Source organism: Mytilus galloprovincialis, chromosome 1, assembly GCF_965363235.1.
Source record: "Mytilus galloprovincialis chromosome 1, xbMytGall1.hap1.1, whole genome shotgun sequence".
In the NCBI taxonomy this organism is placed as follows: domain Eukaryota; kingdom Metazoa; phylum Mollusca; class Bivalvia; order Mytilida; family Mytilidae; genus Mytilus; species Mytilus galloprovincialis.
In genome coordinates, this window is record NC_134838.1 from 115361193 (window position 1) to 115376498 (window position 15306).

Below are 15306 nucleotides of genomic sequence, written 5' to 3' on the forward strand. Positions count from 1 at the left end.
TAAATTCTAAAAGAACATCAGCAATAATTTGGAATTTAAACCAAATAATTGCTGATGTTCTTTTCCAGTACTTAACATTTGATCAACATATCAATATTTTATCAATGAATTATAATAACAATCTGGTGTATACCTGATAGCTTCAGCAAATCCGTCCCCTCTCATAGGTATATATAAGGTTGGTGTACTGGGTACTATTCCATCCTCTCCATCTTCATATCCTTGGCTCTATATACAAAATCAAAATATCGGCTTATTCTCCTTATTTATATCAATGAAGTGCGCCTTCAAATAACCAGAACTAGTATTTGGCTCAAGAATAGATACCAGTAAGACAATACTGGTATTCAAATAGCATCATCTATCACAACCATAATAATCCTAGAATTACTCATTCCTTAACTTAACCCTAACCTGAGACTTTTCCTTTTTAAACATCACTGCTTTCAATATAACGGAACTACAAACAACTGTCATACAATTGAGAGGTTTAGTCAGCTATAAAACCTGGTTTCTTCCGACAATGCCTTACCAAGTAAGGAATATGACAGTTGTTTTTCTGTTAATTGATTGTGTCAGTTTTTTTACCCTTTTTCAGAATTTGCATTGCAGTTTGGTGTTTTTGTTATACACTTTTTCTTACTCTAAAAGAATAACCAAAATATAGGATTTCTATATCAAAGAAACGTTTGAACAACAAACCAAGACATGAACTATAAATAAGGTTCCAGTGCTAATTTTCCTCAATCTTACTTGGTATAGTGCTTTAAGACCTGACCAAGGGTCCGGAAACGGTCATATATGCCAGACATGACCGATTTGGAAACTCAAAAGTCCTAAATGATTCATTGGGATTTAGGTCAAATTTTATTTTTCAACAGAAATAATTTCGGTCATTTCTTTAAGATCGAGTTTCAAAATCCCCATTTTGAACATATTTTTGTTTTGTTATCGATTTTATGTAATTAAACTGTCACTTCAGTAAAGTGTTATAATCCTGAGGGCCCTCCTAATAACTATATTAATGCCTCGGGGAGCTATTGGCTAATGATCGCTAATCTCTTTACCTGTGTTTTTAATTCACACCTGGCTATTAACCACAAGCTCCGAACTAATATTATAAAGAAATTAAAATTCCATACCAACTGTCTTCATAATTTAATTACTTTTCAGCTAAGACAATTATGATTTAAAATTAAATTAAAACTTGATTTAATTTACGTAGAAAAAAGTATTTTTTTCACTACTAATACACATGCTTTGTTTACTATGTAATACGCATGCCTGAAATTCTCTTCTGCAGATTAGACACTAAATCGTAAATTTAAAATGATTTCATGCTAAATAAAGCAAGTGCAACTATTTTCATTAATATTCTCACACTATTAAAGGTAAAATATTAAAAAATCTGTGAATTTGATAAACAAAACTAATCTCAGAAATGAGTCCGGAATTGTTCGTATTAGTATTGTCGCATTACATCCGGTTTGAATTTCGACTTCAGAATCGAAAGAAACGTAAGCGATGACTGAGAAATTTATCATTTTGAGTCATTAAAATCATATTATTTTTAAGCTGTTGCCTTCCCTTAAATGCTCTTGATTGATTTTAGGAAAATGGAAGGATAAATCATGAAGTAAATGCTATAGATGCAACAGTGAAACAAGTTTGATGATGCTACCCAGTACAAGTATGAGCATACTCTTGCAGTTATGAGATTTTGACAATCCTTTTTTGAAAAGGGCACCAGCATTTAAATTATATGAAAATGACCGAAATTAGGTGAAAAAATTTCCGGATCCTTGGACCTGACGCTGCATATGTAACAATATTGACATAAAGGATTAGGAATTAGGAGATAACTGTATTGTATTTTAAGCTTGGACTTCGTAAAACGTAGATTTTACTGTCGCAAATTGAGTTTACCTAGCGACGGGGAGCGGAGATAGGTAAACGGATATTTGCGACAGTAAAATCAAGTTTTACGAAGGCCAAGCTTAAAATACAATACAGTTATCTCCATTCTAATGCCGCATCTAAAAATAAATGTCATTTAATAAATATTTTGGCTTAAAAATGGCATACATGAAAAAGTCCGCGAAACTGTCGCATTGTCTTTGGCATCTTAACAATGTGACGTCATGTGCTTAATCTGGATGTCAAACATGAATACTAAACGTATTTCTACTTTTCGTACGCTTCATAATGATTTCAATATATACAAAAAGAAGGTTTTGACACTCAAAATGTGAATATCTTGTTTATTTTTTGAGAAATTACATATCCCAAAAAAAATCGGAATTCAAAATGGTGGCTTTCTTAGTTACGGACTGGTAGAACGTGGAATCTAACCCCTCAAAATATTTATCAACGTCCAATGAAAATCATCGTTACAAACTAATTGCATTAGAATGTCATCTTACCCCAATTATAAAGGGCGTTAACTGTGCCCTAGTAACAGATGTTTGTCTTTCGATTGGTTGAGCCTGTTGTTGTAGCATCACTGGTTGGACAGAAACTGTATTTGCCTGTGTTGTAGTTTGGTTTTCCACTTCTTGAGCCTCCATTCTAGAATCCTCTTCATCACTCTCTATAAAATAAATCAACTTTGTAAAGGCTTCATTATCAACTTTTTATATTTTTATACTACTACTATCGTTCCTATATATATGAATAGTTAGCACACTTTAATGTTACACCTGTTGTTAAATACTGTGGATTCATTTATTTTCGTGGGTATCAATTTTCGTGGATGGAGCAAAAAAGACGTTTCGTGGTATACGTAAATTCATGGATCGCTGATTACAACAAAAAAAATTAGATACGTAATTCGTGGATTTCTTTTTGATTTAGAAGATCATATAACATCCTTGGTTCGATCAATAATAAAACAAAACAAAAAAGAAGGAGTTCATTGAAAAAGTTTTGAATTGTCAAAATCCTCGCTTAATTGGTCATTCTAGGTTAAAGTGTTCATTGATAACTTCGATTACAATAATGGGCAGAGACAACTAATTATTTGTTTGTTTTACAATTTATAAATTCTTGTCTGAATTCTATAAGGCATTCAAAACTTTACAATTGAAAGCTAATTTCCCTAATCACGATACAATAAACAGTGATATAAGTATAAGTTGTGAAAATAAATGTTCCTGTCATAAACAATATTACCTACGGGCAATATCCCCGTACTTAATCCTATTGATTTTTAATCACAGGTAAACCAAACTATGACACGGTAATTAACAACTTGCAGTTATTTTCCATGAACAGTTTTAATCAATTTTAAAAAGTAAATTATCACTGATATTCGATATATTTAATCAAAATACTTGTATCTTCTTTCAATAAAAATCACGTGTTATGTTACAATGTTTATCGCTAGTCAACACTATACTAGAACTGCATAACATAACCGGAAATAAACATCCAACTCCATACACATTTCTCGGGATTATTCTTCGTTGAATTCTTAAATTCGTGGTTCGCTGTGACCCACGAAACCCTCAAAAATTGGTATACCACGAATAAAAATGAATCCACAGTAGCAATAACTGAATAACAATACATTTTTTTAAAAAGGAGAGCAAGGTCAAATGCCATCAGTAAGACATGCAGTCATTATGATGAACCTACATGCAAATTATCATATGTAGTTTCTCAAAAACAGACGGTCCTTATTTCAATCTAATCACTGAACTGTTAAGATTGGGTGAAGTCAGATCACTTCTTCCAGACAGTCATTTATCCTTTACATTAAACTTATGTATACACTAATATAAACTAGAGGCTCTAAAGAGCCTGTGTCGCTCACCTTGGTCTATGTGCATATTAAACAAAGGACACAAATGGATTCATGACAAAATTGAATTTTGGTGATGGTGATGTGTTTGAAGTTCTTACTTTACTGAACGATTTTGCTTCTTACAATTATATCTATAATGAACTTTGCCCATTAGTAACAGAGAACTATATTTGGTAAAAATTTACATAAATTTACCAAATTAATGAAAATTGTTAAAAATTGACTATAAAGGGCAATAACTCCTTAAGGGGTCAATTGACCATTTAGGTCATGTTGACTTGATTGTGGCCTAGTAGTTTCAGTGGAGATTTTGTAAAAAAAAAGGGGCAGCAACCCAACAACCGATTGACCGATTCATCTGAAAATTTCAGGGCAGATAGATCTTGACCTGATAAACATTTTTATCCCATGTCAGATTTCCTCAAAATGCTTTGGTTTTTGAGTTATAAGCCAAAAACTGCATTTTACCCCTTTGTTCTATTTTTAGCCGTGGCGGCCATCTTGGTTAGTTGACCAGGTCACGCCACACATTTTTTAAACTAGATACCCCAAAGATGATTGTGGCCAAGTTTGGATTAATTTGGCCCAGTAGTTTCAGAGGAGAAGATTTTTGTAAAAGATTACTTTAATTAACGAAAAATGGTTAAAAATTGACTATAAAGGGCAATAACTCCTAAACGGGTCAACTGACCATTTTGGTCATGTTGACTTATTTGTAGATCTTACTTTGCTGAACATTATTGCTGTTTACAGTTTATCTCTATCTATAATAATATTCAAGATAATAACCAAAAACAGCAAAATTTCCTCAAAATTACCAATTCAGGGGCAGCAACCCAACAACCGATTGACCGATTCATCTGAAAAATTCAGGGCAGATAGATCTTGACCTGATAAACATTTTTACCCCATGTCAGATTTGCTCTAAATGCTTTGGTTTTTGAGTTATAAGCCAAAAACTGCATTTTACCCCTATGTTCTATTTTTAGCCGTGGCGGCCATCTTGGTTGGTTGACCGGGTCACGCCACACATTTTTTAAACTAGATACCCCAATGATGATTGTGGCCAAGTTTGGTTTGATTTGGCCCAGTAGTTTCAGAGGAGAAGATTTTTGTAAAAGCTAACGCCGGACGCAAAGTGATGAGAAAAGCTCACTTGGCCCTTTGGGCCAGGTGAGCTAAAAAGAAGATGTGGTATGATTGCCAATGAGACCACTATCCACAAAAGACCAAAATGACACAGACATTAACAACTATAGGTCACCGTACAGCCTTCAACAATGAGCAAAGCCCATACCGCTTAGTCAGCTATAAAAGGCCCCGATAAGACAAATGTAAAACAATTCAAACGAGAAAACTAATGGCCTTATTTATGTAAAAAAAATGAACGAAAAACAAATATGTAACACATGAACAAACAACAACCACTGAATTACAGGCTCCTGAATTGGGACAGGCACATACATAAATAATGTGGTGGGGTTAAACATGTTAGCGGGATCCCAACCCTCCCCTAACCTGGGACAGTGGTATAACAGTACAACATAAGAAGGAATTATAAAAATAAGTTGATGTTAGCACTTCTTACAATATTATCATTTAGCAGACCTTATCCTCGACTTTAACCTATTACTAAGAGTGTCAAAATGTTGATTCATCAAAGGTAGAAACAAGACAAAAATACCAAACTTAGAGGAATTTAAACAAGTAACACAAGAACTGAAATTGAGGTGGTTGTGTGGAAAATTTGTCAAACATACATCATATGTTGCAATGAGGAAAAAGACACAATTTAAAAAATTGAGATAAACAATATTATATAAATATATCAATTTATCTGCAATTCCACTGAAACTGAAAAAAAAACAGGGATTCAGAATTTCTAATACAATGCCGATCAAAATGAGACAGAAATGGCTATACTGTGTATACATTAATATTTGTTGGATACCAATTTCTGTGGATTTCGTGAGTTCACAAGAACCACCAATTTAAATGTTCAAGGAATTACCAATTTTCTAAGGGAATGTATGCAGACTTTGCCAAAAACCATGAAATTCAATATCCACAAACATGCAACTTTTACTCAAACAACGAAAGTTGGTACCCACAAAAATGAATGAAACCACAGTATATCTTAATACTGAGTAAGTATGACATCTGACCTATAACAACTACAGCATCATCATCATCCTCCTCCTCCTCATCTTCATCTCCTCTCTGATCAGCCTGCATGTCATCTTCCTGAGAATAACCTTCCTCTTCCTCCATATCACCATCCTGCTATAGTCAAATGAATAAATAACTAGATAACCAATATGTTACTTACTTCCAATAAATATAAACCCTTCTTATAAATTGGATTAAAATCTATTTGAAACTGTAAGGGTAAAAGCAATTTTCAGGTAAAAATCTAATTTGAAACTATAAGGGTAAAAGCAATTTTCAGGTAAAAATCTAATTTGAAACTGTAAGGGTAAAAGCAATTTTCAGGTAAAAATCTAATTTGAAACTGTAAGGGTAAAAGCCTTTTACAGGTAAAACTATATATTTCCAAGGCATTACTCCAATACAAATTTTCAGTTATTCCTGGTTTTAGAACTCAATTGAGATGATGTTGATTAAAAAATATCATACAAACATTATCAAAAACTCTATAGGTATAAGTGCTTTCTAAGCAAATTTTCACTAGTCATTAGTTCAATAGAATTGTTCATTTGACAGTTTTTTTTATCTTTATGAAGACATTTTAACTAAAAATTTTCAAATAAGTTTTATTTAAATCTTTCAAGAACTGTAAGTAATTGTACAAGGTATTCATTCATCTCACTAGGCTTCACAGAAATTAACCAAAAAATCCTATGATTTATTTTTGAATTGACATCTTAACATTCCACTCAGCATTATTATATTACAATAATAAACATTTTATGCATCTAGATTTTCCACACCCAAAGGAGCATTAGAAATCCTCTTTGTTTATCATTCTTTATAAAACTGTTAACCAACTAACATTCACCTGCAATTTATTTTTGTGACTTTTGCGATAAGAAAAATATTGCAAATATAAAGTACATTTGAGAATTGCAAAATTAAATCGTTGCAAAATGGGCTAGAAAGGGCTAAATGTGTAATAAAGTATCTAGGTTGGTTTACAGTATATGGATATGTACCCCTTGATAATCATCTTCCTGTATTGGTTCATCTCCCTCCTGAGCATCATGATATTCATCCATTTCTTCATAAATATCTACTTCTTCTTCCTCTACCTCATCCTCATCATCACCCTCATTCTCATCTCCATATTCTTCTTCACCCTGCATTCAAATTTAATTTCAAATTGTATCAAAATGTAAAATTAATTATTTTTATACTAAAACTGTGTATATCACAAAAGCAAGACCATATTGTACACTGTTGTCAAGTGTGAAAAATGAAAAAAATACTTAGGCCAAACCAATTTAATTTCTTGTTCTATGGATTTTTGGACTCTAAAAATAGGGGCGAGCGAGTGATTTGAAAATTTTAATAAAAAAATATTTAATTTGCAAATTTTTGAGGGGAAGCTTGAAAAGTAAAGGCGAGCGATTATAATTTTTTTTTTGTAAACATAAAATAGTAGCTTTTGACAATATTAAAACTTGATTTCTTTAATTTATGAAGTATTTTTTCCCTGTTAACAAAGAAATAATTGTATAATTAAATCTGGTCTATTGATGTGTGACTGACATTGAGACAATGCTCCATCTAAGTCATAATCAGGTTGGGAACAACCCTTAATGTTATAAATATTCCTTTTATGAGGGGTCAATATAAGTTATAATATATTTCTTTGTAAAAAACACTTTTTAGTACAAAAGGGCCCATATTTTCCCAAAGAACTATATATCTATCTTGTATGAAATGGTCAAAACATGTCCAAGAATTTTGTTATATTTCTGGACTTACACCATGTTAACACATTTACTTTCCCAGTTTAATATTATTCAAAATAAGTGGACCCCTCTTTTAGAAAAGTGGTTTAAAATATGATGTACTTCTCCTCTTTTTGAGTAAAAAAAGTTTTCAAAGGTTTTGTATAGTAGCACCATACAAATCCTTGGTATTTCTACAACAGTAAAATGACCCCATGTGGGAGGGAAGGTTGTTCCCAACCTGATAATAACAAACACAGGTAAAAGTACAGCCTTTTAGACAGGGTTTTGATCCAGACCAAACAGCAAGCTATAAGGAACCCCAAAATTATTAGTGTACACAATTCGAACAGGAAAACCAACTATCTAATTTATATATCCAAACGGGAAAATACCAATGAACCACATCAACAAACGATAACAGCTGATCGACAAGCCCATAAATCAATCAGGACAGGTACATAAACATGCAGCGGCTATTGATAGTTTTGAGTTTTGTTTCGCCAGCATGCATTATAATTGCAGTTGAAGGCAAATCCTTCAGAAGTTCTTTGTACTTTTATTCTTTTGGTAGGGAATATAAGTAAGGGGGAAAGAAACCAATGTTTTGTTCTGTTCAGGTATTTCCGCTGTAATATATTTACCTATATCGGACGGAGCACTCCCACTTGGGATAAATTGGTTTCATGCTGAAACAAATATTATCACAGATATTTTCACGGTGTGATGGGGTGCTTATGTTTAAAATTGTTATGTACAGGTTAGACTGATTTAAAAAACAAATGTTGATATCTTTTTACAATATTTACAAAAAAAACGGCACAGGAAATGGACATGATTTCATTTCTGGATGCGGGAAGCAGGAATATAAAAAAAAAATTAAAAACAATTTGTTTTGAAAAAAATAGGTGCGGGCGGGTCCGTCGAACAAGGTATTAAATTGCTGTGGCCTTAAAGATGATGATTCTTCTAGTATAAATATACTTACACTTTCCTCATTATCTTCATCCAGAATAATAATACCATCTTCATCATCAACCTCTTCCTCTTCAACATTGGCTGTGTCTACATTCTGATGAGGAAAACATCACTATTACTAAGATTACAAATGCACTACTTGTTCAGATAGTGAATACCAAGATAGATATCATGTTTTCTTATTTCATTATGTATATCTGATGGTATCATGATAATACATTCATAAATAAACATATACTTCATCATCCATTACACTGCTTCCATACAGCCACATTTAATCTGTTTATATGACAGCCAAAGGCCAAAATTCTTTAAACTCATCATTTAATGTCACTGTCATTAAGTTTTTTTGCCTTTGTGAGTGAATTGTTGATGCTACTTAGCTCTGTTGAATTCATATAACTCTGCGATTTACAGCTATCCGTAGTGTGAAGTGGATCCATAGTTTAAATGAGTAGGTATGAATGACACATGTTGGTGTACTTGTGTTGTTTAGTTCATGTCTTGGCATTGCACAAGGTCATGTTTTCTCTGACTGTTTATGACGTCTTTTTCTAAATCCATTGGATGTTGGATGTTTACAGATTGATAATTTAGTCTTCGATGCATTATTTTATTTATAAGTTGTTAGTGGCTTTGAACTAGCTGTCAGTAACTACAAGTCTATTAGATCTGTATGTAATGTCGTTTTGTTGATGGGATGTACAAGTACCTGGCCACATCCACTCTGTGTATTATTTCTTTTTGTATCCATCTGTTTAGCTTTTTCACTTGATTTTTTTTGATTTTTATAGTTAGTTCTTATGTTGAACAGTCACACCCCTGTTCCAGGTTAGGGGAGGGTTGGAATCCCGCTAACATGTTTAACCCTGCCACATTCTGTATGTATGTGCCTGTCCCAGGTCAGGAGCCCGTAATTCAGTGGTTGTCATTTGTTGATGTGTTACATATATGTTTTTCATTCTTTTTTTTTGTACATAAATTAGGCCGTTAGTTTTTCTCATTTGAATTGTTTTACATTTGCCATTTTGGGACCTTTTATAGCTATGTGGTATGAGCTTTGCTCATTGTTAAAGGCCGTATGGTGACCTAAAGTTGTTAATTTCTGTGTCATTTGGTCTCTTGTGGAGAGTTGTCTCATTGGCAATTATACCACATCATCTTTTTCTATATTATCACACATCCTTTATTCTGAGAGTAATTCGTTTGTGTGTTGGTGTCTAACAACACTTTTAGGCACCTTGGCTATATTATAGCAGCCAGTGTATTGAAGGGTGACAGAGTGCTCAGAGAGAATCGTTGTCAGTTATGTTCAGAGTAGATGATATCACAACATGAGTATTACTGATAATTTCAAATATAAGCATATGCCTGTGTATATGATCAAAAACAAATATATGGCTGTGTATTTGTACAAGAATGATAAGCATATTGCACCTGTCCCAAGTCAGGAATCTGATGTACAGTAGTTGTCGTTTGTTTATGTAATTTATACGTGTTTCTTGTTTTTTATATAGATTAGACTGTTGGTTTTCCCGTTTGAATGGTTTTACACTAGTAATTTTGGGGCCCTTTATAGCTTATTGTTCGGTGTGAGTCGAGGCTCTGTGTTGAAAGCCGTACATTGACCTAAAATGGTTTACTTTTATAAATTGTTATTTGGATGGAGAGTTGTCTCATTGGCACTCACACCACATCTTCTTATATCTATATATGGCTTTTTATATGAACAAGAACCAGCATGTCTGTGTATATGTACAAAAACAAGCATATGTTTGTGTTTATGAACAAGAACAAACATGTCCGAGTATATGAACAAGAACAAACTTATGTCTGTGTTATGGACAAGAACAAGCATATGTCTGTGTATCTGAACAGAAACAAATATATGGCTGTGTATATTTTTAAGAATAACAAGAATATGCCTGTGTATAAGAAAAGAACAAGTATGTCTGTGTATGTGAACAAGAACAAGCATATGTCTCTGTATATGAATAAGAACAAACATATGTCTGTGTATATGAACAAGAACAAGCATATGTCTGTATATGAACAAGTACAAACGTATGTCTGGGTTTATGAACTAGAACAAGCATATGCTTGTGCATATGAACTAGAACAAGCATATGTTTGTGCATAAGAACTAACAAGCATATGTTTGTGTATATGAATTTGAACAAGAACAAATATATGGCACTGTATATGAACAAGAACAAATATATGACAATGTATATGAACAAGAACAAATATATGTCTGTGTATATGAACAAGAACAAATATATGGCTGTGTATATGAACAAGAACAAGCATATGTCTACACGAACAGAGAAAATTTGGATAATTTGTACTTACATCTGACTGCTGTTGTGAACCTGCTATATCTTCTTCTGTGAAGGTCTGTTCAGAAAAATTTTAAAAATATGGTTTAAATATTCTATTTCATCATAAGGCTTATATAAAACTTAGTCCAACATTAAACCCTTAGTGTGTTCATATAACACAATGTAAAATAACTTAATATAAATATGTTATAATCGTTTAAAAATAGAAGAGTTCCAGAATTTCTCTTAGCATCAATAAGGCCACAAAACAAAAAAAAAAATCAAATCTCTTCCCTACTAGTTCAACCTTTAAAAGACAGGTTTTGCTCTATAAAAGAAATATAAATTCTCCCAAAACAATCAACAACCAGGTGCTCCGCAGGGCGCAGCTTTATACGACCGCAGAGGTCGAACCCTGAACAGTTGGGGCAAGTATGGACAAAACATTCAAGCGTGATACAGCTCTGAATTTGGATTGTGATCAAATTTTTGACAATACATGGGTTTTTTTTACACAAAACAAATGTCAAGATTTTACAAATCAATTAAAGATTTCTTCTTCAAACTTTTTAAATCTAAAATTAAATAGTTGACACAGCATAGGTTTCTGACACAGAATGAATGTGGTCTAATGAACTTAAAAGTTTTTTTTTGCCTTTGAGCAATTCACTATGCTGTTGAATATTAATCCTCTCAAAAAAATGTTTGAAGAAATTTTCTTTTTATTTATGAAATCTGAAATGAGAAAAATTTAAACCCCCCCCCTTTTTTTTCACATCCCCGTTTCCCTTTTTCCAAAACTGATATCAATTCAAATTTCTAATGGAGTTTGCAACAATAACTACTCTTTTAAATACATCATAAAATATTAAAATGTAAAATAAAGTGCTTGTTATCACTGAATGGTAAAGATTGGTTGGTAGTAAAAGTGAATATACATTGTTTATTGTATAAAACAATAAAAAAAAACTTCATCAGAAACATTTTATATTGGCAAATTTCCAATGAAGTTATTTACATAAAGTTATTGGCAAATAAAAATAGAAAATGACATCATAGTCATGTCTGGCAAATGTCCAACATACACTATCTAAAAACATTTTAGATAAGATAAGGAAAAAAAGCTTCATCAGCAACATTTTATATTGGCAAATTTCCAATGAAGTTATTTACATAAAGTTATTAGCAAATAAAAATAGAAAATGACATCATAGTCATGTCTGGCAAATTTCCAACATATATTATCAACTACTATTCTATACAAAGAAAGATAACTCCAATTGAAAATTAATTGCTATTGCACAATATTGTGCAATTAGATATTTCTTGCTATTGTGCAATACTGTGCAATTGAAAATTTCTTGCTATTGCACAATACTTGATATGGAATCCTGATTTGGACCAACTTGAAAACTGGGCCCATAATCAAAAATCAAAGTACATATTTAGATAAAGCATATCAAATAAGCCCAAGAATTTAATTTTTGTTGAAATCAAACTTAGTTTAATTTTGGACCCTTTGGACCTTAACGTAGACCAATTTGAAAACTGGACCAAAAATTAAGAATCTACATACACAGTTAGATTTGGCATATCAAAGAACCCATTTATTCAATTTTTGATGAAATCAAACAAAGTTTAATTTTGGACCCCCATTTGGACCAACTTGAAAACTAGGCTAATAATTAAAAATCTAAGTACATTTTTAAATTCAGCATATCAAAGAACCCCAAGGATTCAATTTTTGTTAAAATCAAACTAAGTTTAATTTTGGACCCTTTGGACCTTAATGTAGACCAATTTGAAAACGGGACCAAAAATTAAGAATCTACATATATAGTTAGATTCGGCATATCAAAGAACCCCAATTATTCAATTTTTGATGAAATCACACAAAGTTCAATTTTGGACCCTTTGGGCCCCTTATTCCTAAACTGTTAGGACCAAAACTCCCAAAATCAAACCCAACCTTCCTTTTATGGTCATAAACCTTGTGTTTAAATTTCATAGATTTCTATTTACTTATACTAAAGTTATTGTGCGAAAACCAAGAATAATGCTTATTTGGGCCCCTTTCTGGCCCCTAATTCATAAACTGTTGTGACCTCAACTCCAAAAATCAATCCCAACCTTCCTTTTGTGGTCATAAACCTTGTGTTAAAAATTTCATTGATTTCTATTAACTTATACTAAAGTTTTTGTGCGAAAACCAAGAATAATGCTTATTTGGGCCCTTTTTTGGCCCTTAATTCCTAAACTGTTGGAACCAAAACTCCCAAAATCAATCCCAACCTTCCTTTTGTGGTCATAAACCTTGTGTCAAAATTTCATAGATTTCTATTTACTTAAACTAAAGTTATAGTGCGAAAACCAAGAAAATGCTTATTTGGGCCCTTTTTGGCCCCTAATTCCTAAAATGTTGGGACCAAAACTCCCAAAATCAATCCCAACCTTCCTTTTGTGGTCATAAACCTTGTGTTAAAATTTCATTGATTTCTCTTCACTTTTACTAAAGTTAGAGTGCGAAAACTAAAAGTATTCGAACGACGAGGACGACGACGACGACGATGACGACGACGCCAACGTGATAGCAATATACGACCAAAAAATTAAAATTTTTGCGGTCGTATAAAAACTGCAAACAAATTCTTAAATGTGACACATGACAACCCAATGATGTGCTTATCAAACATGATGTATTTAAATAACTACCAGTGTTGCCGGTTCTGATGTCTGAGTTTGGTCATCTGCTAGACCTGTTAGAGTCTGCTCCTCTGTTTGTGTTTCTTCCTCTGCACTTAGGTAATCAGGTAATTGTTCCTGTAATCTGTCTGATGATTCTGTGACCACTATACTGGGTATCACCTGAGCTTCCTGAAAAAACAAACAAATATAAAGATTATAATTACAAAGATATTCTAATAATTACCTAGCTGTATCCAAAAATTAATAAGGGATTACATGAATGTTACCTCTAAAAAGAACTAAGTCCAATAGTAAATTACAGAAAATTGAAAATAAATATTTTTTAAATTTTGGACTGGATACTGTATTTTGGTAAAATATAAACTAGGTTCTGTCCAAATTTCATAATATTCCATGTAGGTTTGACAAAGTTATTGATGTCTTACAGAAATTTTTTAACCACAGACTGAGCCTAAATGTTGACACTGCCACTGAGGGAAATAAATTTTTGCAGGCTAAAAAAATGGTAAGGTGAACTTTGATTTATGGAGAATAGATTGTCGGTTGTGAATTGAATATTGGTGGTTTATTCCTGATAACTCAAGAAATCAAATATCCACGAAAATACCAAATTTTCTTAATCCATGGAAATTTGTATCCACAAACATATGTGAAACCACGGTATTTTATACATAATATAGTGTTAATAAAAGGTTTAGATTTCTTTTCAAATTTGTCTTTGAATGATCAGAAATTAACAAATGGAAAATAGAAAATCCTAGTGTTTTTTTTTCTTCTGTGACTTGCAATCCATATGCATTTGTATGTATATTTATTCAAACGCACTGTGGAAATATTATAGGATTAAACACATTTTTTCTAGAGGTTATTGATGTGTAAACCGGGGCGATTAACTCACAAACTGAATAAAAGTCTGAAGGACTTTTATGTTGAGTTTGTGAGTAAGAGCCCCGGTTTACACATCAATAACCTCTAGAAAAAATGTGTTTAATCCTTATAATTCTTCAGCCAAACATTTTTTTTGTTGTTGATGGCTACTATATATATTTACCATCAAAAGCACAATGGCAAGTCGTAACTAAGGAGTACGCCGCCATCTTGACTTTCTAAAAACCATAAATGTCCGATAAATACAACGGAATCTTAAATGAAAAAGCACCTACCTCAAAAAATTCATTTTAACTAAATTTTATCCGAATTTGAACCGTACACGTAACGAAATAATCTTTCCCTTGAAAATATCCATTCGTATGACGTCGTGTTTTGCCATGACGTAAATTCGCCAAATCCTTCACGAAATTTCGCAGAATTTTATTTAATTTAATTTTTATACATTTTCGAAGCTTTGGTGCAATAAATTTATTTCTTTTTTTTTGTTATATATGCACTAGAATAGTCACAACTGTTATGCAATTGTTTTTTAATCTCAATTTGCTGAAAATCCCGGGATCACTGCAAGCTTGTGTATCGCGCATGAATAGATTACAAAAGTAGTTTCGAAAACATGGTTTATCGAAGTGTAAACTTAGAGAAAAATTCTAATTGACCAATCCAATTCAAGTATTTATAGATATGCAAATCA

General features: G+C 32.4%; 1 protein-coding gene across 2 annotated transcripts in view; it reads right to left on the reverse strand.

Annotated features, from left to right (window-relative positions):
• The window catches only part of LOC143052752 (nucleoprotein TPR-like), an 87733-nt gene that overhangs the window by 9516 nt on the left and 62911 nt on the right, over positions 1 to 15306 (reverse strand). The window contains exons 50-56 of one of the 2 annotated variants that reach the window (XM_076225869.1): positions 13731 to 13892; positions 11050 to 11094; positions 8708 to 8791; positions 6979 to 7122; positions 5971 to 6085; positions 2424 to 2590; positions 134 to 228 (exon numbers count right to left, since the gene is read on the reverse strand). In XM_076225869.1, coding sequence (XP_076081984.1) covers positions 134 to 228; positions 2424 to 2590; positions 5971 to 6085; positions 6979 to 7122; positions 8708 to 8791; positions 11050 to 11094; positions 13731 to 13892 — 812 coding nt within the window. Of the gene's footprint in view, positions 1 to 133; positions 229 to 2423; positions 2591 to 5970; positions 6089 to 6978; positions 7123 to 8707; positions 8792 to 11049; positions 11095 to 13730; positions 13893 to 15306 lie in introns of both variants that reach the window. The other variant, XM_076225862.1, reaches the window with a different exon arrangement.